The 24535-nt window shown below is 48.9% G+C and overlaps 1 protein-coding gene across 1 annotated transcript in view; it reads right to left on the reverse strand.

Annotated features, from left to right (window-relative positions):
* Positions 1–24535, reverse strand: part of ACAP3 (ArfGAP with coiled-coil, ankyrin repeat and PH domains 3) — a 98944-nt gene that overhangs the window by 44509 nt on the left and 29900 nt on the right. Inside the window, exons 6-11 of the mRNA XM_014517551.2 lie at positions 15527–15585; positions 9048–9231; positions 5569–5613; positions 4509–4604; positions 3636–3710; positions 346–357 (exon numbers count right to left, since the gene is read on the reverse strand). Of these exons, the coding sequence (XP_014373037.1) occupies positions 346–357; positions 3636–3710; positions 4509–4604; positions 5569–5613; positions 9048–9231; positions 15527–15585 (471 nt within the window). The remainder of the gene's footprint in view (positions 1–345; positions 358–3635; positions 3711–4508; positions 4605–5568; positions 5614–9047; positions 9232–15526; positions 15586–24535) is intronic.

Genomic DNA, 24535 nt, shown 5'->3' on the forward strand with positions numbered 1-24535 from the left:
TCCTGCTCAGGGCTCCCCTGCTATGCCAGCATGCCGACTCTTTTGAGTCAAAATGACTCAAAAGTTGGAATAGAGATAAACCCACGTGGATGTTTTATTTAGAGAATGAAAGTCCACTAGGGATTAGGGTGAAACTACTGAATTCAACTGCAATTGTGCTTGGAAATGAAGTGTCCAGAAGTGACGAGCTGGTGCACTTGATGGGCAGGGCCATGATCAAATCCAATTGCCAGCATCTTTCCAAAAGCAGGAGACAGATGTGACTCTATGCAACTATTTCTACAGCTCATGACAGGAAACAAGCAAGCTCTTTAAGACACCACAGTACAGCGTATGTGTACTTACCTGCAGGAGAGTCTGGAGGAGACACATCCATAATTGGTGATGAAGAGAGAAAAGAAGAGAGAAAACACATTACTTAACAGTTCTGCCCAGTTCACATTTGACATCATTCAGGAGTAAAAGGATTTAAGGGCCATATTTTCCCCAAAACTGTGTCTCATGAAGGCCTCAGACAGGTCTATTTGATTTTGGAAATTTGATTTTGGACCTGACCAGGAATATGTGAATGCAAATCCAAAAGGCAGGGCTGAAGCTGCTTTTGGAGATCAGTCCTGAAGCTCCAGCAGTAGTATGAAGCAACAGCTTCTGATTTGGTTTTCCCTAGCATTGCAGAGCAATGAACTAGCTGCAAAGGCAGGAGATGTTATATACTCTGCAAAAGGCCACAGGAAACCTTTGCTAGAAGAAAATGGAGGCTGAGGCAGACTGGTTTATCCCTTCTTATGGGATCCTTTGTCCCTACAATTAGTTGAGAATGAGTTATCCAAAATCCTGGTGTAAGACTGGAACCAATAGCTGGCAGGCCACGAATCAGGAGTTCTTCCAGCTGGAACAGCCTGGGCTGTATCAAAGCTAATGGGCACTAAACATGACATGGTTGCCTACAACCCTGATGCAACAGCTGTGGGCTGAATCTGACAACTTAAAGGTGCCTTTCAGCCTTGTGTCCCATGTTCCTCTGGCTGCAGATGAGTTTCTCTGGATTACTTTGATATAAATGGGAATGGAAGATGGCCCAGTGGGATTCCAACCGCCCTGGGGTACATGTGCCATATGCACTGATTTCCATGGGGCCGTTCAGACACCCATAAAATCAAGCAGACTTTGGCACTGTATCACTTCAAATGCCTGGTTCATGTTAAGTCTTTCCAGTTCAGCCTGCTCTGGGACTACAAGAAGCACAGAGCCCAGACTTTGCTCGGGCAGTAAAAGACAGGATTCCATCGTCACACGTCCCTCAAGAGGCCCCTCTGCAGGAGATACGTCCTGCACTCTCCTTTCCCTGCCTGCCAAAGGCCTATGACCCTCTTCCTCCCGCACGTGGAGAAAATCAATGTCAAGTTTTGTCTCAGTTTTAGCCGGGCATCTTCATTCAGACACCTCTGGGAAGTGCAAAGGAAGCAATCTGCATGGGCCCCAGGGAGTGAGAGAGAAGCAGACCCTGCTGGCTCCCCACAACTCTGCAATCTCCTGGCTACACCTCTTCCAAGGGAAACAGCAGATTTGTGTTAGAAATGTTGCTCCAAGGACCTCCTCCACCCCCTTCCTCCTTGGAGACATAATGACCTGGATGGGTCCAACCTCCATGTTCTCCCTGTTACATATTATTCCCTGTTCTGCTAGCTACTTTTGATCCAGGTAACACACAGGGGGAAATTACCTCTGAAGCCATGCCACTCAGGGCTCTGGCCATGTCACAGGGATAATCCTAGTTGTCCCTCAGAAAGGAGATTTCCAAGGAAAATGGAAAGAATGAGCTCGTTAAGTCCCGGGAGGGAATTCTTCCCTCTTAATCAATAGCAAACTACCACTCTAGCAGGAATCTCAGGGGAACCGTGCATATACTGTTGGAAATAGGTTGTTTTTCCTTTGGCTTGCTATGGGGAAAAAGTACATCTGTGCAGACACTGGAAGCTGCTGGAAAGGGGTGTCTTTCAGATCAGATGGACCTCTGAGGTCCTGGCCAGTCAGGGAAGGACCTTGCCATAAGAAGGATGCTTCCCCCAGGTGTCCAGCCACATTTGAATTCAGACCTCCCCATCACTGACTCGGTGCATGACCCTGCACTAGTCACTTAGACTTCTGCATCTCTAGGGTCACAACGTGTTGACTGGCAGCTCACAGAGACTTTGTCAGCCTTAGCAATCCATGTCTGGGAAGGACTCTGAAATCTGCAGATGGGAGGTGCTGGACAAAGGTAGAGAGTAAAGGGAGAGGCAGGAAGTTTTTACAGTGAATGCCAGTTTCTGATGGATCCTCTGCTGAAGGGGTTCACTTCAAACAAAACGTCCATCCACCCACTGCCACATGTACTCCTCTTTCTCCCTCTCCCCACCCCTCATGCAATCGTATTGTGAAAGTCAGCTTGGTGCCTCAAATCCCTGCATCTGTCTGGAGGACATGGCTTAAATAGCTGTGCTCTGCCCCATTGGGCAGGGTGTAGAGAAATCTGATTAGCAAGCAAGAAAGCTCCCTGGAAGCTGGGAATCCCTCCTACGGGAGGGAAGTGAGATGTGGCAGTACAGCCTGCCTCCCCTTCTCACAGCCCATTAAGCTAACTGTGATCTCCATGTGAATGAAGAAAGGGCCCTGAAGTCGGCTCAGCCCTCAGGGAACAAATGGCTCCATGCATGCATTTGTCAGCTAGCTGATTTAAAAGGGGGCGCTGACCATCTGGTGGAGCTGGGCAGTGAGGCGAGCTGCCTGGTGGAGAAAGGCGGAGGGGAAAGGCGGCAGGGGGGAAGAAGGAAGCCGGCTGGACAGATGTGCGAGCAGAGAGGGAAGCGTCAGGAGGGCTGGGCCGCCTCTGCAGCAGCTGCAGATTGCAGGCCTCACCAGACACTCCTCCCAGTTCACTCCGACTCACCCAAGGGCAGGCAGAGAAGGGCAAGGAGACAATGTGAGACAAGAGCAGGAGGGGGAGAGACTCCAGCTGCAACTGCTCTCCAAGCCCAAAGGCAGTTTCATGGCACGGTCTTGGCCTGCTTGTTGAGACTGTTTTAATGCAGGAATGAATGGCGATAACATGCACTGGGAACAGCCCCATGTGCTCAGAGACCTCAGTGTGTCTCCCAGACATGGGCACCAGTGAGAGGAAGAAGCATTCCAGGGTAGGGGAAACTGAGGCAGGTAGAGGGTTAAAATGGGTCAGTCACAGAGCTGGGAAAAGAGTCCTGATTCCTTTCTGCTCAAAATCCCAGGTCATGTTCCCAGTCTGCAAACTAGGATAGTCTTGGCTGTGAACGCCCCATATTCACTTGCTACGACCTACCTCCCCGCCACTCACTGCACCCCCATTCCAAACTGAGCTTTGCAACATAGCTGCAGCAGGGTCTCACGCCCGACCACGTGGTGCTGAACCATGCTGACATATCTCCGCACCCGCGGGGGCACTACCCTCACATCGCTAACCCCTCTTTGCAGCAGCTGCTGCCCTCCCTGCACTCCCGGGCTGGTTAGGACTGCCTCGGCCAGGCCTCCCGAGGTGCTGCGACCTCTCACTTCTCCCTGTCTGATAGGAAGCTGTGTCCTCTCCTGGGTCCCCTCATGCCAGCTTGCAGCCCAGGACTCACCCTCTGCTGTATCAGTGCATGCTTGTGCTCCATCTCCCTCTTCTCCACAGCAGAGTCAATCACCAGCTGGTCCAGCTGAAAGAAAGGAGGAGAAAACCAGATGGAAAATTCAGCCGATCGTTCCCGCTAGGGCGCCAGCGGCCATCGCTGCTGCTTCTCCTCCCTTGGGAAGACACCCGCCCACCCAATCACCTTAGTCGCCGGAAGCAATGGAGCGAAGTGAAGCTGCATTCAGGTGGGCACTGAGGGCTGGCGCAGCACTTAGCTCACCACCCTGGCTCATCCGACAGCGAGGGATTCAGTGTAATGCTCTGTCATCTCCCTGATTAATGGGAGCTCCTTAACCTAAAGCACTGAGACTTGATACTGAGGCACAGAGCTGGGAGCAAACTTTATCGATCACATCTGCACCACCCCACAGCCTTCTCAACCCCGGCAGTCCTGTCCCAGCATCAGCCGAGTTCAGAATAGGATTGGAGATGGGCCGTCTGGGGGAAATATCCTTTCTCCAGTCAGGACTCAGGGATGTCTCCAATCCCAGATCCTATCTTGAGGCAGGAAAGATATGATGCAAAAAAACCCCAGGGTGAGGTATGCTTTTATGTCTGGGAGGTCTGCCCAGCCCCAGATGGCCTGTGGACCTGATGGTCCAGTTCAGCGAGCAGGACATACCCAGTCTGATTTAATTAAGGTTGACCTCTTGGCAGAAGGATCCCTGTGGTGGCCATATAGCTGGCAAACACAGGCTCCTGAGCATTGCTCTCCTGGAGCTACCTGGCACCTGGGTTTAAAGGAGGAGGTCTTTCGTGGCAAAGGGTTTCTGAGCTGACAATAGGGACATATGAAAGATCCCTGCCCCTGCAACCTCCTCACCTCAGTGGCTAGTTTCTTCATGTAGGGATCAAGTTCATGAAGAAGGCTGTAACCCTGCTGGAAAAAAGTGTACTGGGCTTGCATGAAAGACAGCATCTGAGGGTAGGAAACAAAGCACAGAGTCAGACGTGAAGTAGAAAGATGAGCTCTCAGCAGATCCCAGCTCCTGAGGTGCAGGCCACCTTTTCACACCACTGCAGTGCCAGCCTCAGCTTTGGCCTAGAGCATCAGCCTGCGTGGAGACGGCTCTCTTGGAAGGAGCTATCTTTGGAAGACCGAGTTCCTCCCTCCCTCCTCCAGGTCCAAATGAATCCCAATAGTCACGCTGAGGACTTCCATGTGTTACACCCCAGACAAATCCCATTTTCAGCAGGGTCCCTTCCAGGCTATGCACAAAGGAGATACTTTCTCGAGAAATAGTATGTTTTTGTGATTCATAAGCCAGACCAGAACCCGGCTGCTACCCCTGGTACTGCCCCAGACTCCCTGTAAGTCATGTGCTCTCTCCACACTTGTGTAAAATAGAGATAATAATACACCCTCCCTAATAGGAATACTGTGCAGGGAAGGGAACTGTCTGCAGGGTGCTACAGCACCATGATAATGATAGCTATATAAGCACTTATGGAGAATATACCATGTCAATTTTGCCCTTAACCATCTCTTTCCAAGGCTTAGCTATATAACCTCTCTCTCTAGACCCCATCTCATCCCTTTCTGCCTTCCTGCACTCCCTTTTTGTCCTGTCTTCATATCACAGACCTTGCTAAGCTTACAGGCATGCCCCACTGTGAGCCCACAGAGATAATAGCATCGGTGTCACTCATCCCTGACAGCCCTCATCCTTCCAGTACACTGAGTGGCTTTTGTCTTTTCATGATCTGCTATTGTAAAAACACCCTGCAGCCCACATCAGCTGCCCTGCCAGTGTCAAAGAAACTACATTATCTCCATGCTAGGGGTGCCGCAGATGTGTGTTTGCCTACACAGGATGGAACATGGAGGCCTGCATATCGTGAAGTCAGCCGCGTCAGTATGGTCAACTTAATAGGGCTCTTACCGCATCCAGTATTTCAAATTTCTTCTTAGCCTGTAGCACATTGATCTGTAAAAGAATAGAGACAAGGATGTTAGCAATCCGAATCAGCCCAGGAGCTAGGTACTGTCAGCAGTACCCCTTGCAATGCAATCCAAATAAAACCCATGTTCAAAATGATGATGATGATGATGATCATTTAAAGGACTTAGCTAAACTGCTCAGACTCTGTCTTCTAAGTGATTTAGGGTCATTTGAAGATGCTGCCCAGTGTGTAAGCACAGGTGGTCAAACCTGCTGAGTATTGCTCAATGTCAAGTAGATGGGAAGTCATGGGATGGCTAATGTTTGGGCTCCAGTTTGATAGCACGTCACTCCCCATTAGCCATTGCTAAGCCAGCCAAGGAATCGGCTTGCACAGTGCCTGCCCAGGGACCCTGCTCCTAAAGTTTATTAATACCATATTGTGGTTTACAAAGGAAACTGTTTCAGTAACATCAGTGTCAGCCTGAGAGCCCTGGAGACTCCTCAGAGCAGAGGCTGCTGCCATTCAGGCTCCCCCATCATGGTCCCCAATGTAGTTAGGTCTCAGAATGGAAAAGCAGTCCTTAGGTCCTTTTTGGTTCTGCCTTCCCTGTGTTTTCACAGCCGGAGAAGCACTACAGCACCACCGTGTGATAACATGAGAGTACCGCTCCTGAGATGTGCTGTACAGCTGCAAAGTCTGCCTGCAAAATACACTGCGCTGGGTCTAGAGCTTTGCCATCCTTGTGCTCCATTGACAGGTGCCCAGCAAAGGGATTCAAGAGCAGGCTGTAACATCTCTCAGCCTGGAGAATGAAACCTTGATCAGGAAAATCCCAGCTTTAATCCCCATTACAAGCAATGGGGAAACATGCAGCAGGTTACAGCCATGATGCCCTTCTTAGCTTTGTAGACCTGCCTTACATTACAAATGAAAGATGCTTAGTAGGTCTTCAACTGACTCCACATGGAACCTAATCATGAAATTACTCCTTATTTTAGAAAGATGAATGGCCTCTCCCCATAAAAGGCACAAGGACTGGGATCGTAGAGGATGAAAAGTATACAGGACAAGATATAAAGCCAAGCTAGCATTCAGCTGCACTATGCAATGATCTCTCTAGGGAGCACTAGTGGTTCACAAGAAACCAGTTATCAAAATCACGTGCGCAGGACTGCTGCAAAGCTCGTTGGTCAGCGGATGAGTTTAAATGCTACGAGAAGCAGTAAACTCTTCCGACTGCTAGTCCTGGATCAAGGCTCAGGAGATGAAGAATGCCTCTGCAATTGAAAATAAAAATAAATCAGGGAGCAGAGTGTAAGAGGCTGCCAAGCGACTTGGGATAGCATCATTTTAAAAATAAAAAATAAATTGCATGCAGTTATATAATGCCTTCCCCTTGGATCCCATGGGCAAGTCTGGGAAGTCTTACAAGTGCTGTAATTAGCACTAAAGAGACTGTCAAATGTAGCAGAAGGTTTCTATGGGGTTTCAGCTGTCAGTGTCAGGAACAATATGTTACCATGACAGCTGCAAAATAGGTCCCAGAGTGTTAATAACTCATTTATAAATATGGCACCAGTTAGCATAGACAGCACTGTACTGGAGTAACTAAGACTAGTGCCAGGCAGAGGGTACTGGTAATACTTTTGCTGGGTTTGGAGCAGAGGGACTGTTCCCTCCTACGGCCAGATTCAGTGTAGTGTGGACCTGTCTGCTCCTTCTGGATCTGGTTTATCTGTAGTAAAGGTATGAGATACATTAGCAAACAGGCAATGGGCTGGATTCTGCATGATGTCCTAGCTCCTTTGTGCCACCTGAGCAAGGCTCTTCTCTTTTTCCCTGTGTATTGGAAAATGAGGTTAAGGTGGGTTTCCTGGGAGTCATCTTCCCTTGCTACACCAATGGTGGTATATCTGAGTTATGGCCAGGATGCGTAGAGTGCCTGGATACAAGCCACCTTCTAGCATCTAAATACCAATCAATAAAATGATAAACCTTTTCCATTTCATTCCTGTGATCCTGAACAGATGCAAAGGGAACCCTGTGCCACTTCATTTGCCTGTGCCTATTTTGGGTTTAAATTGCTACATCCCTGTGGAACTGACCCAGAAATCTCACTGATCCACAGTAGTGGAGCTCTCCCCCTTCATCAGCATTAGAAAGAGGAATATGACACAGGAAATTCTTCCTTGTGACCTTGCCAGTGAACACAGCTGCATTTATCTCTAAATCCTAGAAGCTGAAAGAACTACAATCCCCCAAGGTTAGCAAAGCATGCATAATTTACAGTTAAAGGGATAGAGTCCTTTTTCTATGTGCCGCTGATTCACTGCATAAGAGGATGGGACATCATACATAGACTATCTCATGATCAGGCAGAAGGTGCTGGCAGATGGTCTCAATTTGGTACTGCAGAGAGTAAGAGCTAGTGGAGTGGCACATACATCAATATTCACACTGAATGTGTGCACTTCCTTGCCTGGAAGAAGGGTCCCAAAGTTGGGTGTTAAAATCTGCAAATGATGCAAAAAAACCTTGGCTACCAGAGGGGCTAATTGTTGGGACAATAACTATGCACTCCCGGGGGAGGTTTTAATGCTAAAAAGAGCTTAATTCAAAGGATATGGTTTAATTTTTCTTTATAGGAAATAATGGTGACATTTACTGTTTTAGCTAGACTGTCGTGTTTAGCAATGGCATGAGCATACTCATGTGTGCTTCATGCATATGCACATTTAAACACACATGTACTTGCACACATACGTATATCTATCTGCAAGAATATCTATATACATTTACACAGAGGTTTTCCTTAAGGAAACAACACAAACAGGGCTGCACTATAACATGCCATCAAAATGTGGAGGTGGAAAGCACTCAAAAGAGTTGTCCCTCTTGTTCTTGCTTTGGAGAATTACACAGCCCTGTTTTGCAAGCCGCCTCCCGGAGATACCTCCTGTGGCAGAGACCCTGAGAGGAACCTGCCGGCTCTCGTGTCCTCTCTGTATGGGAAATTTGCAACATTTCCAATCAATCAGTGGCCCGCTACAGCTGCCTCACAAGGAAGTCTGCCCCAGCAAAGCTTACCCCAGTTTCCAGCCAGGATAAAGTATATGATGTGGTCAGACCAGGGTATACAATTAAAGGATGCAGGGAGCAGAGATGGGATCTAGTGCAAATTGTGACTTTCTGCTTGGAGTTTGAAGTAGTCCAGTGACACTAGGGTCCAAAAGTGGGGTATAACAACCATGAGACTGGGTCCCAGGTCTGTTTAACTGGTCTCACTGCCACCTGAGGCCCAAGGTTTAATGCTGGACAACTTCAAGATCAGGTGCTATTTCAGACCCAGATATTGGACTATCCGCTCTTGCATCCCCCCCAAAGACATTTCCCTACTCTCAGCTTCTGAATGCCCGGCATTTATCCTCTGGTCCTGCAGTCAGGAGGAGCGTAAGGGCAGGCAGCTCAAGCTCACCTGTAACACATAGTCTAAGGCCAGGTGTCGAAAGCACTTCCTGGTGATGGTCAGGGTGCCCGTTGCTTCCTCCACTTCATGGGGCTTGTGCCGTGGAGCCTGCGCATTCTTCACCAGAGAGATTTCCATGTCCTCTCGCACCTTGTCAAACTGCTTCTTCGTTTCCTTGAACTTCCGAACGTCACTGAAACACAGGGAGGAAGAGAACGATGGGAACGAGCATTGCATTACAACCATGCAGGGCAATTATGGAAGCAGCATTAGGACAAAACCAGGTCAGATATTTCTGGGAGAACCACATCCTGACTTCATTTGCACCATACTCTGTGTGCCCAGAACACCATTATTCTGTATTATACCCAAAGCAAGCAAAAGGAGATTCTGCCCCAAGCATAACTCTTTGATGTGGCTGCCAACCAATGGCACTGCACCTTAAACTGGGTGTAGAGAGTAGAGATGGGATCAAGTGCAAATTGCAGCTCTCGAAACACTGAGGAACATCACCAAAGACAACACCACAGAAGCTATCCAAGCAGCATCCGACCTTAATGATGTTCTCTGACAGCCCTCAGGACAAGAAGCAGGATGTTTTACAACCTGCTCCATAGGAAACAAAGGCCATTTCAAAGATGGTCCTGTATTTGAGCCCAGGAAAACAGCATGAAGCCAGTTGTGTGTGATCATTATGAATCAATGCCTAGCACACACGTACTGGCCATTATTGTATGTCCTCTGATGTGCTGGAGAGTGGGTGGGTCTGTTCTGAGTATTAAAAAGTAAAAGTTTGATTCTTCAGATTCTTTTGCCCCCTACAATGTTCTCAATAGCCATGTTGAGAGAGAGGCAATCTACCCTGAGAACTATATGAATTAATATTAGTGCTTACAGACCACAGTCAAGATCAGAGCCCTCTGTGCTAAGGACTATACAGACATATGCCAGAGGGTCCTCTAGATATCTTCAAATTGAAATCTACTCAGTTGAAAAAAAAGGTCATAAATGATCACAAAGCTTTAGGACCCTACAGCATCCCTGCCAGCATTTGCCATTGTATCAGCTTTTCCTGATTTTTTAAAATATATATCTTCCCCATAGGTTTAAGAAAGACACACAAATAACAGAGGACAAACTAACCCTTAGTATCCAGGCAACAATGAATGAGCTAAGTCACCTTCACTAATGTGACTCAAGATAATACATCTCAGAGGTGTATTATCTTGTGTTGCATTTAAGTCAGCTCTGCTCCACATGCATGTGTACGCTCTGACAGTTAAGTTGACTTTAAAAAGTTAAGCTAGCTTAATTGTCAGAAAGTTAGTACATGTGTACACGCCCAGAATGACTACAAAGAAATCGATTTAGGGTTCCCTTCCTAAGCTGGATGGGAGATTGACTTGGAGCTTCATGACCACAAAGTAAATTAAGACAATTTAAACGCCAAACTCAAGTTCCATGGACATCAGAGGTGACATGCTGATTGATGCTATCTTGCATCACTGACCCAAATCACTCGGTTCACTATTGCCCTGTACCTTGTGGCAGAATTTACATCCGTGCAAACAAGATGCAAAATGGATGCTAGCATTTAAGGAGGTTGGATTTTACCCTGCGCTGATGTAAATAATGATATTAAGCAATGCAAAATCGAGTCCAAAGAGCAGAAGTCAGCCCTATTGTCAGTGCCTGTGTGTAGGTATAGTTGTGTTACATGAATACAGAAAACAGCAGGCTTAGTGAGGGGTCAAGTGCATGTTTAGCAGTGATTTTAAGGAGCTGGAGAGGATTAGATCTCTTAAGGGTTAACCTGCCTGCAGCCAGGAATTTCATAACACTGGTTGCAACCCTTGGCACCTGTATTTTTACCCTTTCACTGGGCTTAGCTGCCTTTTGCTTCTTTTCACTAGCCCCTGCATCTCTCTCATTAATACCAGGGAAAGTCACATGAGTAAATCACTGATGCACTGTGCTGAAAGTGGATTGTTTCATGCACGAGACAAGGGGAGAAAATGCTCCTGTCTAGCACGCAAATGACCGTGGTGCATTTATACATGGTGTGTGCATATATTTATGTAGGCTGTCTATACGGAGATATACATTATGCTTTGTTCCAGTGGCCGAGCCTGGGAGTTTCTGCACTCCCCATCAAGATTAAAAGTGGGGAATGAAAGGATGGGGCACCCTCTAACGTAGCTAAGTACAGTGGAGTGGTACCAAAGCAAGGGAGCTCCTGAAATGCTGTAGGGTTGAGTGGCACCAGGAAGTCAAGCTGCATGACATTGGTGAGCAACTGCTGTCCAGCTAGGTTCAAATAAGCTCATCGGTGCTCTGCACACTGGAACTGCTCAAAACACACGTGTGCCCACACACAACCTGTTATTCCCCTTGATCGCTCTCTTCCTCTGTCCTATAAACATGTGCATATACATCTGTTGAATTTCAAGTGCCACAAGTGTCTCCTTCTGAAAGCAAACCCTCCTTGATTTTAAATGCATGCCCCCAATCAGAAGATGGATTCTCATTACCACAACTGCCAGGCTCTTGCTCCTGGGCTTGGCGTGGCCAAGTGGTATGGGGATCTCACCCATCCAGCAGCTGGGGCCCGGCCTTCTCCTTAGCTATTAATCTGGCTGTCATCCAACTCCCTCCTGAATAGTAATGCTAAAAATTAACTGACTGGCTTTGAGCCGCATCCCCTGCCCCCTCACTATGAATTGTAGCAAAGAAGAAAACAAGGAGAAAGCAGATGGTGTCTCTCCACACAGCTGCACAGGGCTTGTTGGGTACTCATCCACAGTTCAATTAACATGCGGCAGCCAAACACAGGGTTTCAGCTGGCCTGGTGGAAGGTGGCAGAGTGACTCATTTGGTTCAAGAGAGCCAGCCGGAGTCGGTATCTGGGCAGTCGGCCCAGGACTGCAGGAGGGGAAGCTTTTCCGGTACTTCTGGGGGCAGGAAATCAGGGGGGGTTCCTAGTTTGCAGCCAGAGGTAAGCTAATGGATGCCTGTACACATTAAATCAGGACAGGAGTCCCTGGAGGAGAATGGTGGGCTGATCTTTGGGATGGGAGACCTTGCATCAGTCTAGGAGGCTCCCCATTATTCACCTCCAAGAAATTCCTGATTCTCCTGCCAAACCCATCTCACAACAATATTTCTAGCCAACTCAGGTGTCTTTCAACCCATGACTGCTTAGCAGCATGCTCCTTCCCCTGCTTCCATCCAAGCTTCAGTCATCCCACCCACATGCCTGCACCCACCCCGGTTCCTGTGGGAGGCTATCGGGGATGATGGGAGGGGTGGATCTCTGGACCGCAGAGCCTGAAGGTGAGGTCACGAGTGGTGAGGGGAAGCAGAGGGTGTTTCCATCTCCTACTGCTCCCTTGCATTTCTGGCAAACAGCTTAGAAAGGACCGTGTGTTGGAGAGCATGGAGAGGGGGAATGAAAGCCTGTCCTGTTACAGGTGGCTTTCCAGTCTAGCCAGGCTGAGTGATGACCGGGATGAGTTGTTGCTCTCTAATGGCAGGCCAATGGCTGGTGCAAAAGGAGCCTGGCAGGTCACCACTCCCTATCACAAAAAACATGGACAGGATTGTCAGCTCAGTTCTTGGACTGGTGCTATTCAATGTCTTCATCAGTGACTTGGATGAGGGCGTGGAGAGCACCCCATCCAAGTTTGCAGATGATACCAAATTATGAGGCAAATTTACCACACCAGAGGGTACGGAACGGATCCAGGTGGATCTGGACAGGTTAGAAAAATGGGCAGAATGAAATGCAGTTCAACAAAGACAAGTGCAAAGTGCTGCACTGGGACCAAAAGGACCACCAACACACTTACAGGCTAGGGGATGACCTTCTCAGCAGTGGAAAGGGATCTTGGTGTCATGGTTGACTCCAAGATGAACATGAGTCGTCAATGCGACGAAGTGATCAACAAGGATAGCCGCACTTTATCATGCATTAGCAGATGCATGATGAACAGGACCAGGGAGGTGATGCTTCCTCTCTGTGCAGCACTGGCCAGGCCATGGTTGGAGTACTGCATCCAGTTCTGGGTGCCACACTTCAAGAGGGATGCGGACAATCTTGAGAGGGTCCAAAGGAGGACACTCGTATGGTTAGGGGCCTGCAGGCAAGGTCCTATGAGGAGAGACTGAGGGACCTGGATCTCTTCATCCTTCGCAAGAGAAGGCTGAGAGGTGATCTTGTGGCTGGTTATAAATTCATCAGGGGAGGGCAGCAAGGAATAGGAGATGCTCTATTTACTAGGGCACCCCTTGGAGTAACTAGGAGCAATGGCCACAGATTGACAGAGAACAGATTTAGGTTGGACATTAGAAAGAACTTCTTTATGGTGAGGGTTGCCAGGATCTGGAACAGGCTTCAAGGGAGGAGATACTCTCCCCTACCCTGGGGGTCTTCTAGAGGAGACTGGACAAGCGCCTAGCTGGAGTCATCTGACCCCAGCGCTCTTTCCTGCCCAGGGCAGGGGTCAGACTTGATGACCTACTGAGGTCCCTTCAGACCCTAACATGTATGAATCTATGATTATCCCTAACCTGCCCCCTCACCAGAGCTAGAGCAACCATAGAGTGAATGGTCCAGGGGGACTGAACTCTCCTCTCATCCCTGGGAAAAGCTCCTTCCCGTGGTGATGGAGACATTCATGGGGCAGTACCCTGTCCTTGGCAGGGTCCATGTTGGGCCTGAGTTGAGTAAGCAGAGGCGCCTTTAGCCTCCATGGCTTTGTGGTATGGAGGGCTGGTTAGAGGATGAACAGCACCCGATGGGAGGGGTACGACCAAGCTGCTAACATTGCTTTGTTCCCTCTCTCAGCCAAGAAATTTCAGTCGCAGCTCTGGGGACTGATTTTAAATGATCCCAGTGGAAGACCCATTTCAGATACACAACCCCAGCAATCCGCAGATCAAAGGTCCAGGCCCCATGAGTGCAGGGACTGATGGGCACGTGCGAGGGAATAATGCAGACACATTGAAATGGGAACGGCCCCCAAATGAAGGTGAAATTCCCTTTTCCGGCTGCCAGGGGCTTAAGCAGATTAAATCTGAGCTCATCAGATAAATGATTAGAGAGGGGGAAGGGGAGAGCTCAGAGAGGGGTCATTGCTGGGTTTCCCCTCCCTTCCCTACCCCAAACTACCCACCGCTGCTGAAGGATTCGCACTTAATTACCCGTTCCCATGGAAACCAGCTCCCTCTTAGCTGAAGGCCTCCATTGCCTCTCTGACCTATATTCAGCTGATTTGGGATCTCACGCTGCACTTGGTACCTGCCCTTGGGGAGCAAAAGCTCTCAGAGGAGACACTTTAATGTAGAGGGAGCAAGAAAAGCCTGGAAAGGCCGCGGGAAGCCTGTTCCCCTCCCAACGGAGGAGCAAATTACTAAGCAGAGGAGCAAGACCAAGCGGTTGCCTGGTTTTGGGTTATACTGCATTTTATAAGAGCTCGGGATATCCAGTGCCAAGGACCACCCTCTTAGGGCTTCAGGTCAGGCCTGGATTTGAGGGTACCAACATGCACATGAGATTTCAGACCACACTGCAGTGGCTAATCCCCGATACCGGTGGAAGCCAATTTCTCCACGGATAGAAAGAGCCATGGCTCTGCCTGCCAATGTATGGGCCAGTTCACAGGCTGTTTAGTAATGCAGAATCACCAAAGGTCCCAGGCGTGGCTAGGGAGCCAGTGTGATTTTGGGGGGCTTAGTGACACAGCTGGATTTGGAGGTGAAGTCATTTGTGGAGGGCTGTCCCCGCATGGATTTTGGAAGATGTATTAATCTAGATCAGTAGTTTTCAACCTGTGGTCCGCGGACCCCTGGGCGTCTGCAGACTGTGTCTAAGGGGTCTGAGAAAGATGACTGTGATCAATCAAAAGTATGCGACTAACCCACATTTACCATTCAAAGGGGTCCACAACCCCGTTCAACATGTTTTAGGGGTCTGCAAATGAAAGAACGTCGAAAACCACTGATCTGGTTCATTAACTAAACTGCCACTGAATCTCATCCAGGACAGCAGAAAGCCCATCTTTACAGAGGCATGGTGTTGCATCCAGGCTGCACAGCTCTGAATTTCTGGGGTCTATCAGCAGTGGGTTTAGTAACAGGGGTCGGTGTGGACATGGACCTGAACTTCCCTGAAGACTTGGGGCATGTTCACAGAGGAGCTTTGCTTCATGTCTGGCATTAAATATGAAATTAGGGAAAAAGGATGTGCATAGCACCTAGACCTAGCAGATCCCATGCAAGGTCAAGGTGAGATGAGAGCACAATTACTGGTGTCACCCCACCCTCACAAGTCAGATTCATGGTTTCTTCCCATTGGAGACACCTTTGTCCCCAGGCAGGGCCTTGACTGCGTATGCAGCCAGCGTGCTGCAGATCTGTGTCCATCACAGATATGCAGGGTCAGTAGCTCATCGAGAAGCCCCAGGTGGGCTGGAAAGATGGGTACTCACTCTTTCACAAAGTTGTGCAGTTGTTGCCGGACTGACCTCTGAGCCTGGTCAAAAAGGATCTGAGAGAGAAGAGAGAAAAGGTCATAAAGAATAAAAACAGGGAACTTTCCCCATCCTGAAGTGACTGCACAGTTCTGAGAGAATCAACTGCCCTGGCGTGATGGTTTTCCACTCTGCCAGTGCTATAGGGGAGGCTGAGGCTTAATTCTGCCTAAGGGCCCAGCTCAGCTCTTGGGCTCAGGAGGACTCCTCACTTTTACATGGGAGACATGGGTTTGATCCTCAGCCCACTTCTGCTGACTCAAGGACACTGTGCCATGCAGGGCATCTGCACAGCCTCCCACATAAAGAACAATGCAGAGGTAACAGCTTCTGGGTGCCAGCCGTCAGTGCAAGGGTGGAAAGCAAGAGCATGTCCTCGGCAAAGCTGGCTTGTTGGCTCCCCCATTTATGCAAATGTATTGGGTGCCCTGAGTAATCTTTGGAGAAGCAAGGTGGCATTGCACAGACGGACAACAGACCCCGAGCTGCTGCGTCTGGCTATGCGGAGGGAAACAGGTTGGCTCCCCAGAGGCATTGACTCCAATCCTGACTGGGAGAGTCAGAAAGTGCTCTCTAGGATGCTGAGTGGTGGGACACTGGCCTGCTGCCTGATGTGACCACAGTCAATTTTGGACTAATAGCATTCAAGGCTCCCTCAGCAGAAGCCTTAAGGCATTCTCCCTCCCAGGATCCAGTGAAGGTCATGCCATGTCCCCAAGACAGCGTGTCTTAAACATGCACACACCCAGGGCTCCCCAGCTTTTGCAGAAAGGGGCCACTTGTACCCGTGCTTTCCTTAGGAGCTTGAGTTTCAAAAGGTGCCTCCAGGGGTGTAGGTTGTAGCCGTGCTGATCTAAGGACACAGGCAGACAAGGTTCTTTGGGTGAATCTGATCTCTTTTATTAGACCAACTTGAACAGTTGGGAAAAAAAAATCTTAAATTTGAAAGCTTGCTAAGAAAAAAATGTCCAACTATTTAAGTTGGTCTAATAAAAGAGATCAGATTCATCCAAAGAGCCGTGTCTGCAAAAGGTGCTCCCAGCTTTTTCATATTGCCAGCAGAGGGCACCAGCACCTCAAACTGCGCCCAGTCTCCAGATTTTAGGAATGATCCCTGGGAGTAGGGACACTGGGCTCTGAAGACAGATCACAGCAAGGAGCACAACACCCCAGTCTTCCCCTGTAAGCACCGGCTCGCCGCACACTGGAGATACCATAGCCACGTTCCACAGCATCTCAGGGAACGGAGGTACAACTCAGGGCTGAGTGTTGACCCAACGCTGGCACATCTTGCTGCTCTGGGGTTTAGAAGTTTACAAAAAGAGACATTTCTTCTCAATCTGCCTCTTCACCCCTGGACCTTGAACCCTGACTTGGGGAGACCCACAGTACCAGCAAAGGGGTGCATATAGTTCCTATGTCCCATTCACCCCTTGCACTTCTTATGGCCAAAGCCGGTTATGGATGTGGAGGACATCTGTTCAATGGGAACGGGACTGAGACCTGCCAGACTCATGCCAAGCGTTTGGCCCATGCTTGAACCTTTTCAGACTGGGTTGTCCAGGATTTTCCCTGCAGTGAGTCCTCTCTTTCAAAATCCTCCTATTCTGCTTAATGTTGGCTGCAGTTTTTCCTTGAAGGCTGATTCAGCCCCAAGAGTAAGTTCAAAGGAAGGCTCTCAGCCAATGTCTGTGAGGCTGCCACGAGTCTCTGGCAGGGCTGCGGCGCAGAAGAATGATGTTTTTAACCCCCCTGTAGTAAAAGCACCTTTTCCCACTTCAATTCTTTTCTGCACCCAGGGGCAGTCCTGACTCCCACTGCCTCTAGTAGCAATCCTGGCTGAGGAAGGCCCCAGCTTTGAGACATCATACCATGCCCCCTGCAATGGCTGTCCCTCCCTCCCTTGTCTAAGTGCATACTGCATCTTTTTATGTAGGTCATTATGTGAGATGGCAGCTGATGAGATGCAAACTGCAGAGCTCCAGCCTTCCCAGCCAGGGATCTGTCTCTGGGAGGAAGAAGCCGTCATCCCACCCCAGGCCACCCACTGCAGCAGACATTGTGCCCAGCACAGCTGGCTTTGTACAAGGTAGCTGTTTGCGTTGAGGACAAGAGAAGCACTGGGTTTCAGAGCAGGTCCTCTGTATACTCCACCCTGTGCAGAGCATATCCTGGCCTGAGGACTCAGACCTTGCACCTTGAGGTCAATAAAAAGCCTTCCAATCATTTACTGCATAGGAGATTTATGGATGCAATCTTCACAAAGCCTAGATATTACCATGAGAGGCACTGATATTAAATCTAGTGAAAGGGTTAGATCTAAGGACCTAGCAGCTCTGAGTAACCCTTTCAGATCTCCTAGTGCTCTATGCAGACCCTTAGGATAATTACTGGCTCTAAATGCACCATCCCTAATTCTTGTCATCACTAAGCACCTGGCAAAGGAGGTCATTCCTCTTATCCCCACTTTACAGATGAGAAAACTGAGGGAAAGGGAAGTGACTTGCCTATGTCCAGCCTATGGCTACCAGTGGCAGACCTGAGAGTGGAATCCAGATGTTTGAAGTCTGAAATAGAAGAGCAGCAAACAGCTGGCAAGAGCGCCAAAAAGAGCCAGTTAGAGCTAAGGAAGGAGGTTTTTCAAAAGTGCCTGAGAGCTTTAGGAACATAAATTGTATTGTCTTTCAGTTGGATTTGTGCTCCTAAATCCCTTAGTCTAATAGCAAAAGCTGGTCAGAACAAGGCATTTACTATGCTTGTTTTGCTTGAGGGAAACATTTTTCACTAATAGTCCACTGAAACAGAGCTCAGAGTGATACGTAAAACAGTATTACAGTCACACCAATATCTCCAAGGGCTTCACAGACTACCAGATACGATCCAAACAGTGCAGTAATTTGTAGGCAAAGGCAGCAGTGTGGGACAGCTGCTCTCTATAGCCATGTGCCTCCTAATCCACCTCCATTACCAAGAGAGGGAACGATGGCCTGGACACTTGGGTGGCGTGCCTGCCTGACACTTTCTGACAGTACCACGAGACTTCACATCCTAATGTAACATCTCAGTGGGTCAGGGCCTATTAGGACAGAAACACACCAGAAATACTGAGTAGCCAGCCACTAAAAATAAAGACAAGGCCCAAAGGATTGTGGATACGAGGTTTCAGCAATAGTATTGGCTGCACCCTCAAGTACATTCATTATGCAGACGCCTGCAGCCAAGGACAAAGCAAGGGTGGGTGCCACTGCCTAGCTGAATACGAACAGCTAGGAATGACATCTAAATATGAACAGATGCAAGAGGAGGGGGGGTGGGACCTGGACCACCCACCTTCCTGGCTTCACCAATGTAAATTCTTTGCTGCTTTTGGCACCCATTTGCCCTCCTGGAAAATACTACAAGAGCTGTTGGCCTATGTTTCCCATGCAGGCTGTTCCCCAAGTGATGCTTATGTGTTGATGGTGCTTCACCGCGCTTGCAATGCTGAGCACGGAAAGGCAAACAGCAACGAGGCCATCTGGTCTCCACCTGCACCCACATCTGGAGAGCCTCCACGCTTGGCTTCCGGCAGGGTGACACATTTGCTGGAGTCCAAGAGAGCGGATGCTTTATGCTGTTGGCCATAAGGGTGCAGACAGGCCCACTTGGAGGGGATGAGCAAGTAGAGCAGGGGTAGATTGGAAGGGATGTAGTATCAAGGGAGGGAGCTGGCAGATGGGCTTGCTCAGCTTGAAGAACAGTGCAAATGCCAGGGCAGTGCATTAAACAAAGCACGTGTGAGCCTAGGGATGGTTTCTTAGAGCCGCAGCAAACAGACCACAATTCCAGTGTCCTGATCACATCAGTTGGGGTGTCTGTCAGTTGGGATGTGACAAGGCTGGCTCTGCACACTGATGCCTGCCTTGGGAGATGGGGCAGGTCTTGCAAAGTTTCCGAATGGCAGGATGTCTCTATAGTGCACATGATATTACTACTTTTTATGGGTGGATTCAGTATGGGTAGAAACAAGGCTGAGGCCAGGCATCGTGCAGAAAGGTACCCTGCCAGCATCCCCAGCCAAGCACCTCTCTCCTCCTGACCTGCAGTCGTGCTCCCGTTTCAGCCTGAGGTCCCACACAGCTCTGCCCAGGCCCCTCGCTTCTGACTAGCAGTGGTCCCCGCAGGCCTGAGTCGAGATAGCTGGATGGTGTTGTGATGGGATGCCGTAATGGATAGGCATTTCATACCAGCAAAGGCTCTTAATAAATATGCTGAGAGTCCCTCCGTGATACCAACTCTTCTCATATTGCTTCTTCATTTATTTTGCCTGCAAAGGTCATCTGGGAAATTTTTACCAATGGCTCCTCCATGGGATTTTCAAAACAAAATTAGCAGATGAAATGAAAACGGTTTTATGGGGTTGGTTTTTACATCCAAAATAATTCCCTGGCTTGTTCTTACTTCCCAGGCATGTTCAGAATAAATCATTTGGGCTAAGATTTTCCAGACTGTGTGTCACCCCACCCTTTCTCCTCCCCTCAGCCTAGCCATGGGGATTTCAGTCCGTGACTCACCTCTGGTAACAGCACAAAGGGTCAGCACAAAGATGGAGGGGAGGCAAACAGACTTCTTATCCATCTGGGGAAAAGGCGAGACCCTGAATATTCCCCCTCTAAATGCAAAAATATAGGCACTGTTTGTGTTCGCTGCTATATCAATGCACACTGTATTGAAAATGGTGGGTTCCTGGACCACTTGAAGTCCTGGGACATTTTGTCTTTGAGTTTAGTGGGCTAGATTTCATCCCGGGAGCAGTGAGGCTGGATAAGGAAGCACAATGCATGCTTATCTTGATGCCTGGATGCGTCCAAGTGGAGGCTCCATATCGCTAAGGCTTTCGCCTCTGAGTAAATGAACTGGGAGGATTACTTTGTATAAGAAGAGAAGCTTACCCTAATTGCTAGGCAAAGCAGAAGCCAATGCAACCACCTCCGAGATGGGACATTACAACTCTTTTCAAAGCACAGAGTCACCCTGCACAAGCTTTAGGGCTGGAAGTGAAAAGTAACATTTCTTCATAGAAGCAGAGGTGTTCGTGGAGCTGAAATGCAATTATCCAATTTGCCCAGTGCATTGTGTTAAATATCTTTGCTCCAGCAAAAAGCGCCCTGAGACAGTCTGGGTCCAGAAACAGCCCAAGGTCTGGCTTATGTTTTCTATCTCCCAGTTCCCGCTAGCCCCTGGTGTGCTGGGTGGTGGATACTGGATACCGTACCAACCGAGAGAGAAACACACACGACTCGGTCAAGGTAGCTGCCACGTTCCCCAGAACAGCGGCCCACTCTGCGGTCGAGGCAGCTGTGAATTATTAAACATGTCAGAGCTAGGACTGTAGTTGGCTCGGCACAGTCTGCTCCTGGCACCTAAGCCCCTTTCTTTTCTCTTCCGCTGGCTGCACTATTTAGCAGCTGTGATGGTCTCCTCTCCCTTCACATATGCCTTCTGTGACTGCTTGCTCAGCGGTGTCTGATCTGTCCAAGCTGGGTGGGGCAGACCAGGCTGTGGAAAGAGCATGTGAACACCACCGAGGCTGTTCCAACAAAGGAACAAAATTAAACAATTACACCATATGGTGAATTTCTCCCCAGCCTCAGACGCTTGCTGCAGTTTACTTCCCTACCATTCAAGTTCCTGTTGACTGACTCCAACAAGGTCTCTAACCGGAGAGTCCCAGTGCTCTGCCGAGGGCTTATGCATTCTGGGAACAACGCAGGGCTCAGCTAGCTTTCCGTTCTGTTCTTTGCATGCTTATGGTGTTGGGTCTTGTTTGCCTCTTGGTAGATGGGCACGCACAGCTGAGACATCAGACAAATGCTGCCCTTAGGTAGCACTTTTTCAATGGCATTAAAGCAAATCTCCCTCCTGCTACACTGGGAAATGCAGCTGCAATGCAGCCCGTCCCCATCCCCTTGGAAGCACTGCTACGGTGTCAGTCTAACCCAAGGGTGGGCAAAATGCAGCCTGCCAGGCCTTTCTATCTGAAAAATTTAGAAAATGAACATTTATCTGCCCCTGGCTGCCTGTCATGCAACCCTCGATGGCTTGCCAAAACTCAGCAAGCGGCCCTTCGCCTGAAAAAATTGCCCACCCTTGATCTAATCTCTGTAGCTGAGCTGAGGTTTCGCCTGTCTCCATTTAGGTACAAATGCCCCAACTTGTGCCCTCAGTTCAAGAAAAGATGCTGGCATAACACGGCAAGACTTGTGCTTAGTGGAGTGGTTCTGATTTATACCAGAAGAAAGACTGGCCCACAAATTGTGGGAGTTCAAACCCCCTATCTGCAAATAGGGCTCTCACAGAGGGTGCTGGTGTGGTTTCCCCCTCACCCTAGTAAGGAATCATTAAAGGCTATGGTTAGATTAGAGAGCTGGACCAACAGATAGATCGCTAGCTATGTCTCAAAATCGGAAGCAGCCCCCTTTCACAAAATAGCTGCTTTCAGCCTCTTATTTAAAGGGCAGTTTTTATTAGAAAATCTCAACCTTTGATTTTTCAGTAAGGTCCTTCTCCTTCCAGCTATGTGAAGTGAGTCACAAGGAGTTCCTCCCAGTCAGCAGCTAGCTGGGTTTGTCTGTAGAGAGGGGCTGGGGTGAAATCAGAACCAACCAGAGCATCCATGCCAAGATGGAAGGGAAACTGAGACAAACGCTGTTTCTAATCTGAAACAAGTGCAGATAACTTGCTCCTTCCTTTCTGGCCCTTCTGTTTCTTTAGGGCTCCAGAGGTACTGAAAAGAGGAGGCCCTGATGTCCCTTGAAAGCCTTGCATTATTCAACCAGGAGCAGGAAGCTCTGAAAACCTTGTGAGAAAGCTTGCTCTCAGTCCCAAGTGAGTCAAATAGTTTACTGAACCACCCAGGTCTGTGTTTAATGTATCTGAAGCCAGCCACCCAACTTAGGGTGATTCACTAGTAAGGATCCAATATCTCTCCAAGCTCCAAAGCTTTCCTCTACCCACTAGATCCGTATCTGATTGAGATGGAGTGACATCAAAAGCTTCAGGACACGAAACTCCTCTGAAATATTTTGAAGGCTGAGTGTCTCGTGATGACGTAATGATATACGTGTTGAGATGTCAGTGTGACAGCCCTAATCCCACTTTGCCAAGCAGAAATTCTGCATCCATGAACATGATCTCTGTTAGGGGAGCTCAACGCTTCTAGCACCGGCCTAACGTGCTGTACAAAACTACACCTGGTCCCATCAGTGTGGTGAGGGGCAAGCATCTTGGAGGACTTCCCTTTGTCTGTCCTTTAGATATCTCTCTCCCTTCACTTACAAACATAATCACCCACAGCCCTGTGACATCTGCCATCTGCCTCACTGACTCATCACAGCTTGGGTGGCTTTTTCCTTGACAGCAGGAAATGCTTCCTGGCTTGCTCAGAGAAGCCAAGTCTCCTTTGCAGGCCGCTGCTGGATGCCCCTGACAAGCCACACTCATGAGGGAGGGATGGTTGGAGCTGCTTAAGCTTGGATGAGGCAGAGAGAATAGGGCTGGGCTGCAGACGGCAACACTTATGTCACAGCTTCTGCATTTGAGAGAGCCTGGTGCTCCAACACGGCCATGGATGGACTTACTGGGCTCAGCCCACATAATCATATTGCCCCTGCATTTTCACTGGCATGTGCTTTCTTTTTTTTTTTATCTCATTGATAAAAGGGTATGTATGGATCTGGACAGACAGACTGAGAGAAAGAAAAAAACTATTTACAGAAGCAGGTAGTAAAGCTGGAGGAAATGTTTCCCTATTTTGATTTTTTTTCAGTGACATTTTTTCAATGAAGGACAAAAGTTTCATAAAAGGTTGCCCTGAAAAATGCATCTTTTTTTTTTTTTTTTTTTTTTCCATGGATGGATACATGGATGTTCACACTCACTCCTTCCTTCCTGGATGGGTTATTATTTCATGTACATATTGTCAGCACGTTCTCATAGAGCAGGAGGCCACGGAAGTGCCATCAGCCCCAAATGACTCTCCTTTCATATTAATGCTACTGGAGGGGGAATGAGGTATAAAGGCAAAGTGCTTTCAACCCCCACTCTCATGGACAGAATTTCCCCTGAAGGGCTCTGTGGCTCGGGCAGCTCTTGTGGATTATAACGTGACCAGAAATACCCTCTGGAAGGGTCTTTGGTCCACATCTCCTTATAGCCCTGACGTATTCCTTCAATAATTGCCTCTCATGGGTTCTGGCGACTGGAGTTCTGCTCCTGGGCTTTGAAATCCGCAGCGGGGGGATGAATCACTGTGTGTTACACAGCCAAGTCTCTCTTATCCCCTGTGCGCACAGCATGTCCTGCTGTAAATAGCCACCCAGGGGACCAGCTGGAATTGGCTGCTAGCAGAGCTGGGCTGAACAAAATTTCCCTGAAAACTATGGGTGACTAGGATGAGAGATCAGTCACTTTAAGCCAGGTGAAGCCCAGGGTGCAAATGCCCCTGCAGTGGGGTGTGCACTCTGTGGTTTGGACCCAGCTCTATTTAAAACGGGTGGAGCTGGCCCAGAGGCAGAGCTGGGGTTTGTCTCCTGGCCTCATGAAGAGGGTAGGGCATGAGGTCTGCTTTCTGACTTGCACGACTCCCCTGCTGCCTGGCGACCGGGGCAATTGCTTGCCCCGAGCATCATTCCTCTTCAGTTTCCTTCCATAAACTTCCTCCAGTCCTTCAGTTATGGCAGGGGGGAGAGGAAAAATGTCCCATGTCTCCCCCATCTCCCATCCTATTCTCTGGTCAGAGTGGTGCTGGGAGGCCCAGAGGTCGTCTTTCAGTCCAGATCTGACCCCTCCGTCTGGCCGAGGTCTCTGGGGAAGGCTGTTCACATCAGAACAGCTCCAGCTTGTGCCCATGTGTGGGTTGTGTTGTAGGCGATGATAAAATCACCTCTGCTCCTTGACAAAGAGCCAAGTCACAGCAGCTCCATTTTA

The sequence above is a fragment of the Alligator sinensis genome, unplaced genomic scaffold, assembly GCF_000455745.1.
Source record: "Alligator sinensis unplaced genomic scaffold, ASM45574v1 scaffold569_1, whole genome shotgun sequence".
NCBI classification, from domain to species: Eukaryota; Metazoa; Chordata; order Crocodylia; family Alligatoridae; genus Alligator; species Alligator sinensis.